Below are 13,342 nucleotides of genomic sequence, written 5' to 3'. Positions count from 1 at the left end.
TGAGAATGTGTTCTCTCGAATGCTCTTGGGAGCCTATATGCAGAAGGTTCAGTAATGGCTAAAAGAGACATGGCAAGATGGAACCAGTCACCTGCTCTTGGAACAAAACGCTGCTTAATTTTTTTCTAAAGTGATTTGCCTCCCTCCCTCAATTGCCAGGCCTTAGGGTTGCTCCTTCACAATGATGGCTGCAAAGGTCTTAAAATCCCAACAGCTCACCCAGGGCTGGCTCTAGGCACCAGCAAACCAAGCACGTGCTTGGGGCGGCATGGCGGCATTCTGGCCATCTTTTTTTTTCTTCTTCCAGCGGCAAAAGCCTAGAGCCGGCCCTGGCAGCAGCTGCACGGGGGGCGCCCTGGGGCTGCTGCGGTTCGTGCTGCGGGGGAGCAGCACCGCACCTTGTGGCTGGGCCGGGCAGGCTCTGAGCAGGGGACACTTGGGCTGGGGGCCGCCCCACGGGGCACATGGAGCTGCCTGCAGGTGCTGCAGGGCGGCTGCCCCTCAGCGCTGCAGCCGGAGCTGGGTGAATCAGCCTGAGCCGCCCAGGGACTGCGGCAGGGCGGCCAGAAGCAGCAGTGGGGCTATAGAGGGCAGGGCGCTGCCGTGCGGGCCTGTGTCCCGCTCTCCGGGGCTCCGCTCCCTCTGGAGCTGCCCTGCCCCAGCTCCTCAGGCCCCTGCCGGGACGGTCCCCCGGCTCTGTCCTCCCGGGTCCCAGCCGGTCCTGGAGGCGGGAGCCCTGGCTGGAGGGACCCTGGGCTGAGGCATGGCCCAGGAGCCCCGCTGCTTACCGCGACCCTGCCAGTGCCGGACTGCCTGGAGGCGAGGGGGGAGTGGGCGGAGCCAGCACTGGTGGGGGGGGGGGGGAGCCCAGGCCTGGGGCAGCAGGGGGTGTGGGTGGGGGTGCGGGGGGAAGAGAGAGCCCAGGGCTGGGGCGGCAAGGGGGGGGGGGGGAAGAGCCCAGGGCTAGGGCGGCGGGGGGGGAGAGAGGCCGGGGGGGGGGGGGCACGAGAGCCCAGGGCTGGGGGGGGAGGGGGGGCAGCCAAAGTTGTTTTTTGCTTGGGGCTGCAAAAAGCCTAGAGCCGGCCCTGAGCTCACCAGTGCCTGGTCCTGCAAACTGGTTTGTTAATGTGTATGTGACGTAAGTGCTGTTTTGCACTATGGCCCGAGTTTGAAACTGTCTATAACTTTCCAGAGCAGGAATGCTCCTCTGTAATAGCTTTGGTGTTTGACTTTAGGGGTGGCACAAGTACACACAACCACCGCGTTACTGGCTTCAGGCTTTCCACAGCTCTTACAGTATGGACCAAGAGCTTGTAAAGAGAGTTAAGTAAATAATAAACTGTGTGGCGAAGAGTTAAGCGTTAGTCACCAGATGTGACATCAGTCCCACCCCTTTCCCCAAATAACTCTTTTCTTATAACCTTAGGACTTCTGACTAACTCTGCTTCCTGGAATGAGAGGTGCTTTGCATACAAAATCTGCTTTAGTATCTCTTTGGAGGAAGTTCGGGGTGTGTGACGTTTGCAAAGGCAGCTCCTCACCCTGCCCCCACCCCCACCCCAGACAGACTGTACTACTGCTCTGCATGCTTTTTCACAAATCTGCAGAGAACCAGCAAGAATACTAAACTCTGCTTGGCTGTGCCTTTGTTGAGCAGCTACAATGCATGGTCTGTTCCTCCCAGACTCATTTGGATCCTGAAAAGCACATTCTTGAAGGAACTCAATTTTCTTCATAATGTCTAAAGGATGCTTTATTCTGGTGAAAGCTGCCAGATTGACCAAGGGACACCGGGAATTGGTCTAGCTTTCCCCAGAATAAGAGGCGAATGGGCAGCAGCAAAGCAAGTCCTAATTCTGAACTCTTTCTAGTTTGACACCGTTGTGAATCAGCTGAAGTCCATGGTCAGAGGATAGTTGGGCCTATGCTATGGAGGGCACTTGGGTTTAGATGCTGGTTTGTATTCGCTGCTTTGATTTTGGTCCAAGTGAGTTAAAGGGACACAAGTTAATAATTTGAAATGTCCTTGTCTCAGTTACTAATAAAATTAGGAAAAACACATTTTAATTTCACTTTTTGCTCTTTTCTCAACGCTAGTCTATTTTTATTGTCAGTCGGTATTTTGTTAATAAAGTTTCTGGCCAGTTTTAAAGGTGTGTGCTACAGTGCTGCCACAATCTGAGCTTTTGTTTAATCAAAACCAAAGATCCCCTTCCCATTGGAATGGGGAAGGGTGCTTGTGAGGATACTTAAGCACGGCTGAGTGTCGCATCCAGCACAGAGCACTTTGGATCTGGCTCTTGCCCTGAGCAGTTTTGGGTTTTTTATGAAGCCTAAATTTTGGACCCAACTTGACATGAGCATTGCTTTTTGCCACAGTAAGAGCTGACGTCACGAAGCCAAGCTTAACGTACTGCTCCCTGACAATATATCAGCAGGCCTTCGGTCCTACTTGTGACGGGTTGGATCACAGAAACCCCCTTGGGAGCTGCCACCCGATGTGCCAAGACTACCCCTGCTTCTGTTTTCCCTGCCAGCTCAGGACTCCAGCACCCTGTCTTGCTGAATTAGACACTCCAGTCCACTTCAGCGCAGACCCAGGGTCTGAATCACTTGTCCCAAAGCTGCAAGTTTACCTGAAAACAGCTCACAGAAGTGTGCTTGTCTTTAGCACTCAGATGCCCGACTCCCAATGGGGTCTAAACCCAGATAAATCCGTTTTACCCTGCATAAAGTTTATACAGGGCAAACTCATAAATTGTTTGCCCTCTATAACACTGATAGAGAGATATGCACAGTTGTTTGTTCCCCCAGGTATTAATACATACTCTGAGTGAATTACTAAATAAAAAGTGATTTTATTAAATACAGACAGTAGGATTTAAGTAGTTCAAAGTAGTAACAGACAGAACAAAGTAAGTCACCCAGTAAAATAAAATAAAATGCGCAAATCTATGTCTAATCAAACTAAATACAGATAAGTTCCTCACCAGTTCCAGAATGCTCCCTTTTACAGGCTAATCTCCTTTTAGCCTGGGTCCAGCAATCTCTCACAACCCCTGTAGTTACTGTCCTTTGTTTCCGTTGCCTCCAAGTATCCTGGGGGGGTGGAGAGGCTCCTTCTTTAGCCAGCTGAAGACCAGATGGAGGGGTCTCCCCCAGGTTTAAATAGACTCTCTTGTGGGTGGAGACCTCCCTCCTATGCAAAGTCCAGCTCCAAGATGGAGTTCTGGAGTCACCTGGACAAGTCACATGTCCCTGCATGACTCAGTCTTTACAGGCTGAAGCCATTGTCCACATGGTATCTTGCATGTCTCCAGGAAGACTTCTTATGTGGATTGGAGCATTCCAAGATGCATTGTTCCCCAAGTGTTTCCTGATCAGGTACTTAACCTGGCGAATTCCTTCCTAAAGAAGCTGACCAAATGCCTCCCAAAGCTTACTTAGAAACCAAGCAAGCATACAGCCCATATTCTTAACCTCAAGTAGAAAATGATATATATATGTACAAATAGGATGAATAGATATAGTAGACCATAACCTTTACGGAGATATGTTACCTGGCACAGGCAGCACAAAACATATTCCAGTTATGTCATACATACATTTATAAGCACCCCCTCCCCATAAAGCCTTATGGGGTACACTGTCACACTACTATTCCCTGGTATGTAATTAGGGGGCAGGGTAGTTTGCAGTGCTGTCCTCAGGATCTGCTCCAGGGACATCAGGGAGTGGTTTCACGTTCAATGGGCAAATCTTTCAAACTTTGCTAAGCTCCTGATGTGTCCTACACGTTGAGTGGGGGAGGGAGTGTCACAGCCTCTGGATGCAGTGCTGCAGATGTGAAAAGGAAGTCAGTCCTTATGGATTCGCACTTGGCTCAGTTTGTTGATCAACTCCAATTGCAGAGGTTACTTACAGAGACTGTTCAGGGCTCTGTGCCTGCTGGGAAGTATCTGCATGGGCACTGCATGTGATGGAGGATGTAGGCCAGTTGGAATCCTGCTGGGATTTCGGAGTGCCTTGGCTCCACATAGGAAGCCAGGTTGCTGACACTGCCACCGGATCCTCTTCAAACATTTTCTAGGTTCTGCTCAACTAGAGGTGAAAAGGACAAGCCACATCTGAGTAGCCGGGAATAACATGTTGACCTTGCTGTCTGTTAATGGTGAAACCAGATCTGTTAATGTTCGATGGGTGCTCATTCAGTTTATTTAAATACATTTTAGTGTCTGTAGAGCATGCACCACTGTATCGGATCACTGTTTACTTTGGATTAGGATTTCTTGTAATGAAGCGTTTTAAACTGTGGGTGCACACAGCAATCTGACTTCTCAAACATTGGAGGAGTAATTAAAATAACAAATGAACAAAAATTCCTCCCCTGCACGTGAAACGTTTCTGCTGAAGGGGCTTTGGAGCTGTGGCTACTCCCTGGCTGTGCATTCAGCACACAGCTAGTCTGTGCTAAACATCCTGTTATTTTTGTTACCCTGTCTGTGCTCTCCCACTTGCTTCTGTTTTCTCCACATGTTACTCCTGATCTGTAAGCCCTTTGGGGGCAGGGATGCTTGCTTACCATGTATTTCACAGTTCCTGGCATAGTAGGGCCCTGAGCTGGCTGACTCCTTTAGGTGTCACCACAATATAAATGATCGATCAAATTTTGGATGGTTGCAAACAGGATAGACCCACATATCCCAGTTTGGAAAACTGCAGTCTGATCTTCAGGACAGAAATATCCCCAAAGAGTGGACAGCATCACATGCAGCACAAATAAACACAAGCTCTCTTGTTTCCAAGTAGCTGTGGGAAAGTTTCTTTACAACTGCTCTCCATCCCCACTCCCCCTGTCCCTTGCTTCTTTTCATGAGTAGCTATAATGAAAGTTCATGTTACTATTTTCTTTGGGTATAAAGGGGGGGGGAGGAGATTTTTTTTTTCTTGTCCTGCCCTCCAAGCCCGAGGAGTCAAGTATGTACAAGTTTAAAAGGTTTCTCCTGGGATATAAAGGAGTACATGTCACACTGCTGTAGAGGAAGACCGTACTCTGAGCTAGTGTGACTAGCTAGTGCAGGAGATGAATCATGCTGATGTTTCAGAAGCTATGCTAGTCTGGCAGAGGTGGCCACAGCCAGCATCATAGACTGATTCAGATGTCAGTTGGTCGAAGGCTTTAAAGAGTAACTGATGACTCTTGAAAACTTGGAAAAAAACACTTAGTTTAGGGACCATCCTGCTTTTTCCTTTCTCTAGATTGGTAACATGCATGCAGACAAGATTTCCATGTGACTGTGGCTTTTTATGTATAGAACTCCAGTGGAAAATAAGGAGCAGGATCTAACAAAACAGATCATGGTTTCACAGTGGTGGGATGGCTTGACTCAAACGTTCAGGTTTCCATCAGGCTTCTGTAGCCGAAGCAAAGTGAAACTTTTTAAAACACCAAAAAAACCCAAACCACCATTGACTCAGTTTAAACTCCAGTCTCACTTGAGCACTGTTCTTCTTTTTTTTTTTTTTTTTTTTTTTTAATGGAGATATCCCATCTCCTAGAACTGGAAGGGACCTTGAAAGGTCATCGAGTCCAGCCCCCTGCCTTCACTAGCAGGACCAAGTACTGATTTTGCCCCAGATCCCCAAGTGGCCCCCTCAAGGATTGAACTCACAACCCTGGGTTTAACAGGCCAATGCTCAAACCACTGAGCTATCCCTCCCCCCTGACTCTTTCTGTTCTGACTCTCTAAAGCATTTTACAAAATCCCTTCAAATCTCCCCCTTTCTGCCCCCATGTGCGATTGATATTTTGGTACCAACCACATCTAAAAGCTCTTACTAGAGAATCTTACCCAACATGCAGGCTTTTGAAAATGTCCTTTCTGTATATCATGACCCCCTCCTGAGGGGGAGGGAAATGACCAGCTTGTTGCACACAGCATATTCAGGGGTGTTCATGTGTTGGGAGATGTGTGGTGGGTTGTTTGAGCCACTCCCAGAATAGCTAGAGTTTGCATTAGGGTTCAGAGAATAATAAAAATAACTAGCTCCTATATAGTGCTTTGCATCATGAGCTCTCAGTGCTTTCCAAGGGAGTCAGCATGGTACCGTCCCTGTTTTATAGATGAGGAGCCTGAGGCACAGGAAGGGGAAGTGACTCATCCAAGGTCACCCAGCTGGCTAGAGGCAGGAATAGATCCCAGGAGTTCTGAGTTCCAGTGTAGTGCCTTATCCACTAGGCCACACTGCCTTGGAAGGGATGGGTGGGACCAGATCTTGTCTCAGAGCTATTGGGACAAATTAATCTGTGGTATAACACCACTGAATTCCCTGGAGTTACACCAGGGCTTAATCTGCCCCCTTGTGTCTCTATAAACCTGGGGAGGCAGAACTGCATCAGTTCATATTTGTGAGGCTCTCTGCAACCCTATGGACTTACAAACTTCCTCAAACTCTGCAAAGAGCAGAGTGGACAGGCTCTTGCAGGGGAGCCAGCACAATGTTCCACTGTGAACTGTTTCAGTCTGGATTCTAAACCGCTTGGAACATCGTGCTCTGGAGTGAGATGTCCGAGCACTTAACCCAACATGGTTGTATGTCATCCACCTCGCTCTCCTGCGCTTCTATACCGCCTCCCCCTCCTCTTGACATAAGAGGAATGGCTAATGCTCATCTTGATCATCCATGCCCCGCTTTCACTGACTCCTGAAGCTAAACCTCTATGCAGTCCTATTAGTGTCCATCTGCTTTGTAATGCATGCCTACCACCCAAAGATGTCTCCCCTTTGGTTAACTCTCCTTTGATCTCTTCTAGGTCCCATCAGCAGCATCCTGGTGAACAAGTATGGCAGTCGGCCAGTAATGATGGCTGGGGGCTGTCTGTCCGGGTGTGGCTTGATCGCAGCCTCTTTCTGTAACACTGTGGAAGAGCTCTACTTCTGTGTTGGGGTTGTGGGAGGTGAGTGGTCTTTTCATGACTCCTCATGTTTAGGGTTAGAATCCTAAAAGTTCAGCTTAGCCTTGTCCTAAGTCAGTATATAAATTGCTATATATCTATACACACTCTGAATCTGAAATCCTCCTTCGCGAAGGATGTGTGTATCAAAGGAGATAATGTTCTGGTACTTAGACATCCCCATCCTATCTCAAATCAGACTTATTTCACACTAGTAAACTTCATTATCTCTTGTATTCTGGAACTCCTTCAATTCTGGCTCTAAAAATAAATAAATAAATAAAACCCAATAGTTTGCTCACTAGCAAAATTGGCACTTTCTTCCTATATCACTGAGAATCTGCAATAACTGGCCAAATCCTGCCGTTAGTTACTCCCTACATACCTTCTGAGGTCAGCGCAAGTTAAATTTAGTATAATGTGAGAAGAACTCAGCCCAGTATCCAATCCATTAATCCCAGAAGCTACAGATGTGTAGCGATCTCTCATTTTTAAACTCACATGTATTCTCTTATTTTCCAGGTCTTGGGCTTGCATTTAACTTGAACCCAGCCTTGACCATGATTGGCAAGTACTTCTATAAGAAACGTCCATTGGCCAATGGATTAGCTATGGCAGGTAGCCCTGTATTCTTGTCTACACTGGCCCCCATGAACCAGTTTTTCTTCAGTATATTTGGCTGGAGGGGGAGTTTTTTAATTCTTGGTGGCCTTTTGCTGAACTGCTGTGTAGCTGGATCTCTGATGCGACCTATAGGCCCCAAGCCAGATCAGCTGAAGAAAGAGGTCACAAAAGAAGTATTGCAGGAAGCTGGGAAGTCAGCTATGAAAGCGGATGAAGGAGCTGGCGATGCCAGTGTGGACCTCATTGGTGGAAAGACGAAGAAGCAGAAGCTCACAGTTTACCAGACTATTAACAAGTTCTTGGATTTGTCCCTGTTTACACACAGAGGCTTCTTGCTCTATCTGTCCGGCAATGTGATTATGTTCTTTGGACTGTTCACTCCCTTAGTCTTCCTCAGCAATTATGGCAAGAGTAAAGAGTTTGGTAATGAGTCGTCTGCCTTTCTGCTCTCCATTCTGGCCTTTGTAGACATGGTGGCTAGGCCTTCCATGGGACTGGTGGCAAACACCAAGTGGGTCAGACCGAGGATCCAATATTTCTTTGCTGTCTCTGTGGTGTATAATGGAGTGTGCCACCTCCTGGTACCCTTTTCCACCACCTATGCTGGGTTTTGCATCTACGCTGGGTTCTTTGGATTTGCCTTTGGCTGGCTCAGCTCTGTCTTGTTTGAAACATTGATGGATTTGGTTGGAGCTCAGAGGTTCTCCAGTGCCGTCGGGCTGGTGACAATTGTGGAATGTTGCCCTGTGCTCCTGGGACCACCTCTCCTAGGTAGAGTATGTTTATGTACCTCCTGGGGTGAGAATACCAAGGTGGGGAGGGAACAACTACTGCTCCTTCCCAAAGGACACTTGCTGGGAAGGCTGAGAATTGAAGGCACAGAGGTGCAAAAAGGCATGAGGGTAGCCAGAACACACATGGAGGGCTCTTCCCAACAGGAATGGCCAGTGGTTATAGACATACTAGAGTGTGTGTGGATTATATCCCAGTGCAGGGAGGGTCTTCCTGCAAGGAGAGTGTCCACACTCTTTCTACATGAAAGTTCAGAGTCCATGGGAAGTTTCTCAGAGTTTTTCCCCTAGAGCAAAGCAAACTTTGGTTTTTAACCTTGGGGAGATGGGACTAGAGTGACAGCTTGGATACCCTGGTTGAAAAATGTCACCCGAAAAGCAGGTTTTCTAGGAAATTCTGGGGGACTCCTAGGCAGTTTTGGAAAACAGCTGGATTTTCTGGTCTACCCAAACCATACAAAAAAAAGACTGCCACTAGCCAAAAAAAAGGGGCTCTTGCGTGAACAGCCTCTTCCTAGTGGGTTTGCTTTTAAAATTTAAGCTGACATTGATTAGAGCTTAGTGCCATGTGCATTGCCATTTTACCAGCACTACATTTGATTAACACTTAGATAAGGCTTTAAAAAACCGAAGCTTTTAAGCAGAGATTTTGTTCTTGTGGCCAGATGCATGTGCATGCACACACGTTATGAGTTAGACATCTGGGGAGAGCTTATGCATGCTAGCTTAGAGTGATTCCCGCTGTATAATGGGAGATGGTCAGCCACATAATGTGTTGTCCTCTCTGGTCCATCAGGTAAACTCAATGACATGTACGGTGACTACAAATACACATACTGGTCATGTGGAATCATCTTGATCGTCTCTGGGATCTACCTGTTTGTGGGAATGGGCATCAACTACCGGCTGCTGGAGAAAGAACAAAAGGCAGAGGACAAGCTGAGAAACGAAGGGAGAGAGGAGGAAACTAATATCGACGAGGCCGAGAAACACAAAGAGGCCGAGAAACACAAAGAGGCCGAGAAACACAAAGAGGCCGAGAAACAAAATGAGGCAAACAATGATGTGGCCAACGTATCGCAGAAAAACACAGAAGATGGCATAAAAGAGGAGGAGAGTCGCATGTGAGGGACTGATTTTAATCCTGGAGGGATTTTTAATCCTGAAGTGCTGTTCCTCTAAAATAGTGTCTGGGGAAAATGCTGTGCTGGTAGTGAGCAGTCATCAGAAGTGTATAAACCAGGTGTTCATTTTTAAACAAAGCTCTCAGTTGTTTTTCCATCTGGATTCAACAGGGGTAACAGCTAAATGTGCCATATCCTCTTACTTGGGTGGGAAACTTTTTTATATTCTGGCTTTTTTTAACAGTAACATGAACGTACTAATAGGTGCCTTAAAGTTTCCACCTCTAGACTACTCTGGAAGAGCCTTAACGCTACTCTGTAAACCATGTTTTAGTTAGTTTTGTGATCTGCTTAGGGTATGTCTGTTTTTAAAGCCATAAAAAAGGATACTGGATATTTTGAGGCTCAACCGGCTTCAATGCTGAGTCTAAAATGAATACTGCTTCACATACTTCTTAACTGCCAGACTCTTAGTGGAAGTTGGAATATTTTTGGGGTGGGTTAGTGGGAGGGGTGGTCTTAAAATAAAACAAGACAAAATCCAAACTCCTTTGGATGCCAGACACCAACTGGCTCTATTTGTAGGCTTTTCTAGCACCTCTTGAAAACATTTTTATCTACTGTAGTTTTTTAAACATCCCCCTTTAGTTAAATTTTGATGAAACACTTGGGTTGGAATTGATGACTGAAATTAATAACTATCTTCACTCCACTCCTTTTGGGGTGAAGACTCATTTTATTGTGATCATCCCATTTTCATAAATGACACTTGCTGATGCAGGAAGGATTCAGGTTTAGATCATCCCACTTTTCCTAGGCAAAGAAATTTCCAAACTCTGTCTTTGTGATGCCTCTCTTTAAAGTAACACTATGAAACCAAATGGGTACAAATGCAGAAGGTTGAGATGTTTAGTTAGGAACCTGCTTTAGTCATAACTAAAGGAATCAATGCTGGTATGTATTGGGTCTGTGCATCCGTCTTTCCAATCCTATCACTGAGTGAGTGTGGCTTTGGAATTGGAAGTCTTCTGCTGCTGCTTTATTTAGGAAATCAGCATCTCTACCAGTGTGGGTCAGTACTATGATGTCCCTTCCTCTTCCCCTAGCCCTGACCCTGAGCTTCCTAAGAGGTGGCTTTTCTTTCCTGAAGCTTCCTTTCAACTGTGCACCCCCTCAGTAAAATCGAGCATTCTACTCTTCATGGAGCTCTGTTCCAAACAAGATGTTGCAAAAGGCTTGCTGGCCGCCTAGGATGGATCCCACTCCTTTTGAAGTCAACAGCAGAACTCCCAAATGCTTCCATGGGAATGGAGTTGGCTTTTAGCAAGGGGGTGTCAGTTTTGTTACATATTCTCAGAGCCACTCCTGTGTTCAGAGCATGGCTGGCTCCCTTACTGGTATGGAGCTGGTCTTGAGTATGTGGCATATTGTCGTGTGCTCTGAGGCCTAATATTTTGCACACTAAATGGGGCCAGATACAGTTATACTCTTATACGCCCATGAGATAAAATAGCTAAAGCTGCGTAACTGCCCCTTAAAAAAACTCTACTTGCTCCTGTTTAAGTGAGAATTTAAAGCAATTTCTAACTACTCAGATCAAAGACCCTTAAAGGGGGAAGGGGAGGATGTCTTCTGTTTGTACATATTTATTTTTTTAGCACTGGTAAATATCACAACTTATGTGAAGAGGATTAAGCAGATGGCCTGTGACCCATAGGCTCCTGGTGCTTGTGTTTTAGTAATGTTAAACAGATATCCTGTAAGAGACTGAGGTTTTGGGGTTTTTTCTAATAAACTTTTGTATAATTCATCCACCAAATGTTGATTATTTTTTTCTTTTCCTAGTCAAATATTTTAGTATAATGTTTCATAGACACATTCTAGAGATGTACCAGTTGGTGTGTATTTGGTAGGTTTTTAGGGGGAGAAGCATGTGGGATATTTGAAGTTACAGATTTTTCAGGTTGGCCCGTAAGAGGTGGTGGTGTAATGCAGTTCACCTAATCCGTGAGCACTGGAAGGCTGTGGCAAGAGAATAAGCAACAAAAATAGAACTTCAGTCCTTCCCTTTGAAGGCAGAAGAAGTGTTCTTGTTTGTAATGTGGTTGGTACAGTAAGTGAACTGCATTTCTTGCTCAAATCTCTTTAAAATGACAAGCTGACTAACTTTAAACTCTTACTGGTGCGAGACAAGACTTCTTAATTTCACAGAGAAGCATGTTGGGGATCATCTGAGCTGCATTTCTTGTGAGATTAAGTCAAAGCAGAACAAAAACAGAACAAGAACAAAGACTTTTAGTTCTCTGTGTGTCTGGAGAATACAACACACCCCGATGCAAACTCCGTTTAAAACTTAGACCCACAAAGCTCATTGGAAAGTAAAAACACTAAAGGGAGTGTTCCATTCCAGATACTGACTGCTGTAGCTCCAATGAGGGCTGAGTGTGTTCACACACCTTATACTTTTTTTTTTTTTTTTTTTTTTTTTAAAGAGGTCTACTCAACTGCAGAAAGGTGGGGTTTTTTTTTTTGGTATGTGGGTAGATTGTAGCCCCAGATGGTCAGCAACTCTGCACACAGTGAGGCCACTGCCTTACTTGGTTTTAGAGATGATTTTTAGGGCTTGTCTACACTTACTGGGGGATCGATGCGTGCATGGTTGATTTAGCGGGTCTAGTGAAGACCCGCTAAATCAACCGCAGATCGCTCTCCCATCAACTCCTGTACTCCACAGGATTGAGAAGAGTAGGGGGAGTTGATGGGAGAGTGTCTCCCGTTGACATAGTGTAGCGTGGACCCCACGATAAGTAGATCTAAGCTACGTTGACTTGAGTTACGCTATTCACGTAATTCAAATTGCGTAGCTTAGATCAACTTTTCCCTGTAGTGTAGACAAGGCCTTAGAAGCCATTCATGTTGTCTTGGCTTTTAAAAATATATAATTTAAGTTTTAAGAAAAAGCCTAAATATCTGAATTTCTTAACAAAAACCCTGAATGTTAAATCAGCTGAAGGATGGGGGTTTTTGATGAAACGAAACCTCATCTGGTTCCATAATCTATCCTGGGAAATCTTCCATAGTTCTATTAGAGCTTCCTCTCTCCATTGTCCTCCTAGGTTTTACCTGGTCAATTTTCATATTCCAGAAACTTTTAAGCTATAACTTTGCTGAAGAACTGAGTTTGCACAACATAAGATGCCAGACAAACAATAGTGAGGGTAGTTCATACAGATCTAGGGCTAGTAGGTATAAAGTTGAAACTAATTTTTTTGAGACTTTTTACATATATACAACATACAGCAGGTGGCCTTAGCTTTGTCACTTGGAGCCCCGGACAGTATTACATAATGAACTGTGAAGTCCTCTGCCCTGTTTCCTTGGCTGCTGACTTAGTGAGTTTTTTTTTTTAATTGCAGTCTATTCTAAACCTACAAAAGGAACAGGTCAGGGTGTTTTCATACTCTAGAATAACTTTATAAAGCCAATAGAGTATTTTGTATAAACGGATTTTATTGTACTGTATTGAGCTATGACCTTGTAAAACCAAGATATTGTATGTTTATAAATTCCGTATGTCTGTCATGGTTCACATTGCAATAAACTAACTTTAAAGAACTGAAGGTGTGGTTGCTGTTCTTGTATATACGAGCAGACAAATTACCAGCTGCTACATATTCTTGCACTTGGTTTGTTCTTCCATTTACCGCACAATGGAGTCTTGCCAGGCAAATTGGAAACACTAAAAATTTCACACCAATGAGGTACCAGATTGACCCCTGGAGACGAGGTTCTGTCCCCAGCTGGACAATCTTCCCCACCAGTGAGTCTCAGCCATGACCTAGAGGGAC

The 13,342-nt window shown here is 45.6% G+C and overlaps 1 protein-coding gene across 2 annotated transcripts in view; it reads left to right on the top strand.

Annotated features, from left to right (window-relative positions):
* Window positions 1-13,109, top strand: part of SLC16A1 (solute carrier family 16 member 1) — a 36,271-nt gene extending 23,162 nt beyond the window's left edge. For both annotated transcript variants that reach the window (XM_065404414.1, XM_065404415.1), the window contains 3 exons: window positions 6,815-6,958; window positions 7,478-8,350; window positions 9,167-13,109. In XM_065404414.1, the coding sequence (XP_065260486.1) occupies window positions 6,815-6,958; window positions 7,478-8,350; window positions 9,167-9,498 (1,349 nt within the window). In that variant the 3' untranslated portion in view covers window positions 9,499-13,109. The remainder of the gene's footprint in view (window positions 1-6,814; window positions 6,959-7,477; window positions 8,351-9,166) is intronic.
* Window positions 13,110-13,342: the final 233 nt, after the last annotated feature.

The sequence above is a fragment of the Emys orbicularis genome, chromosome 4 (genome assembly GCF_028017835.1).
Source record: "Emys orbicularis isolate rEmyOrb1 chromosome 4, rEmyOrb1.hap1, whole genome shotgun sequence".
NCBI classification, from domain to species: domain Eukaryota; kingdom Metazoa; phylum Chordata; order Testudines; family Emydidae; genus Emys; species Emys orbicularis.
This window is presented reverse-complemented; position numbering and strand designations above follow the sequence as displayed.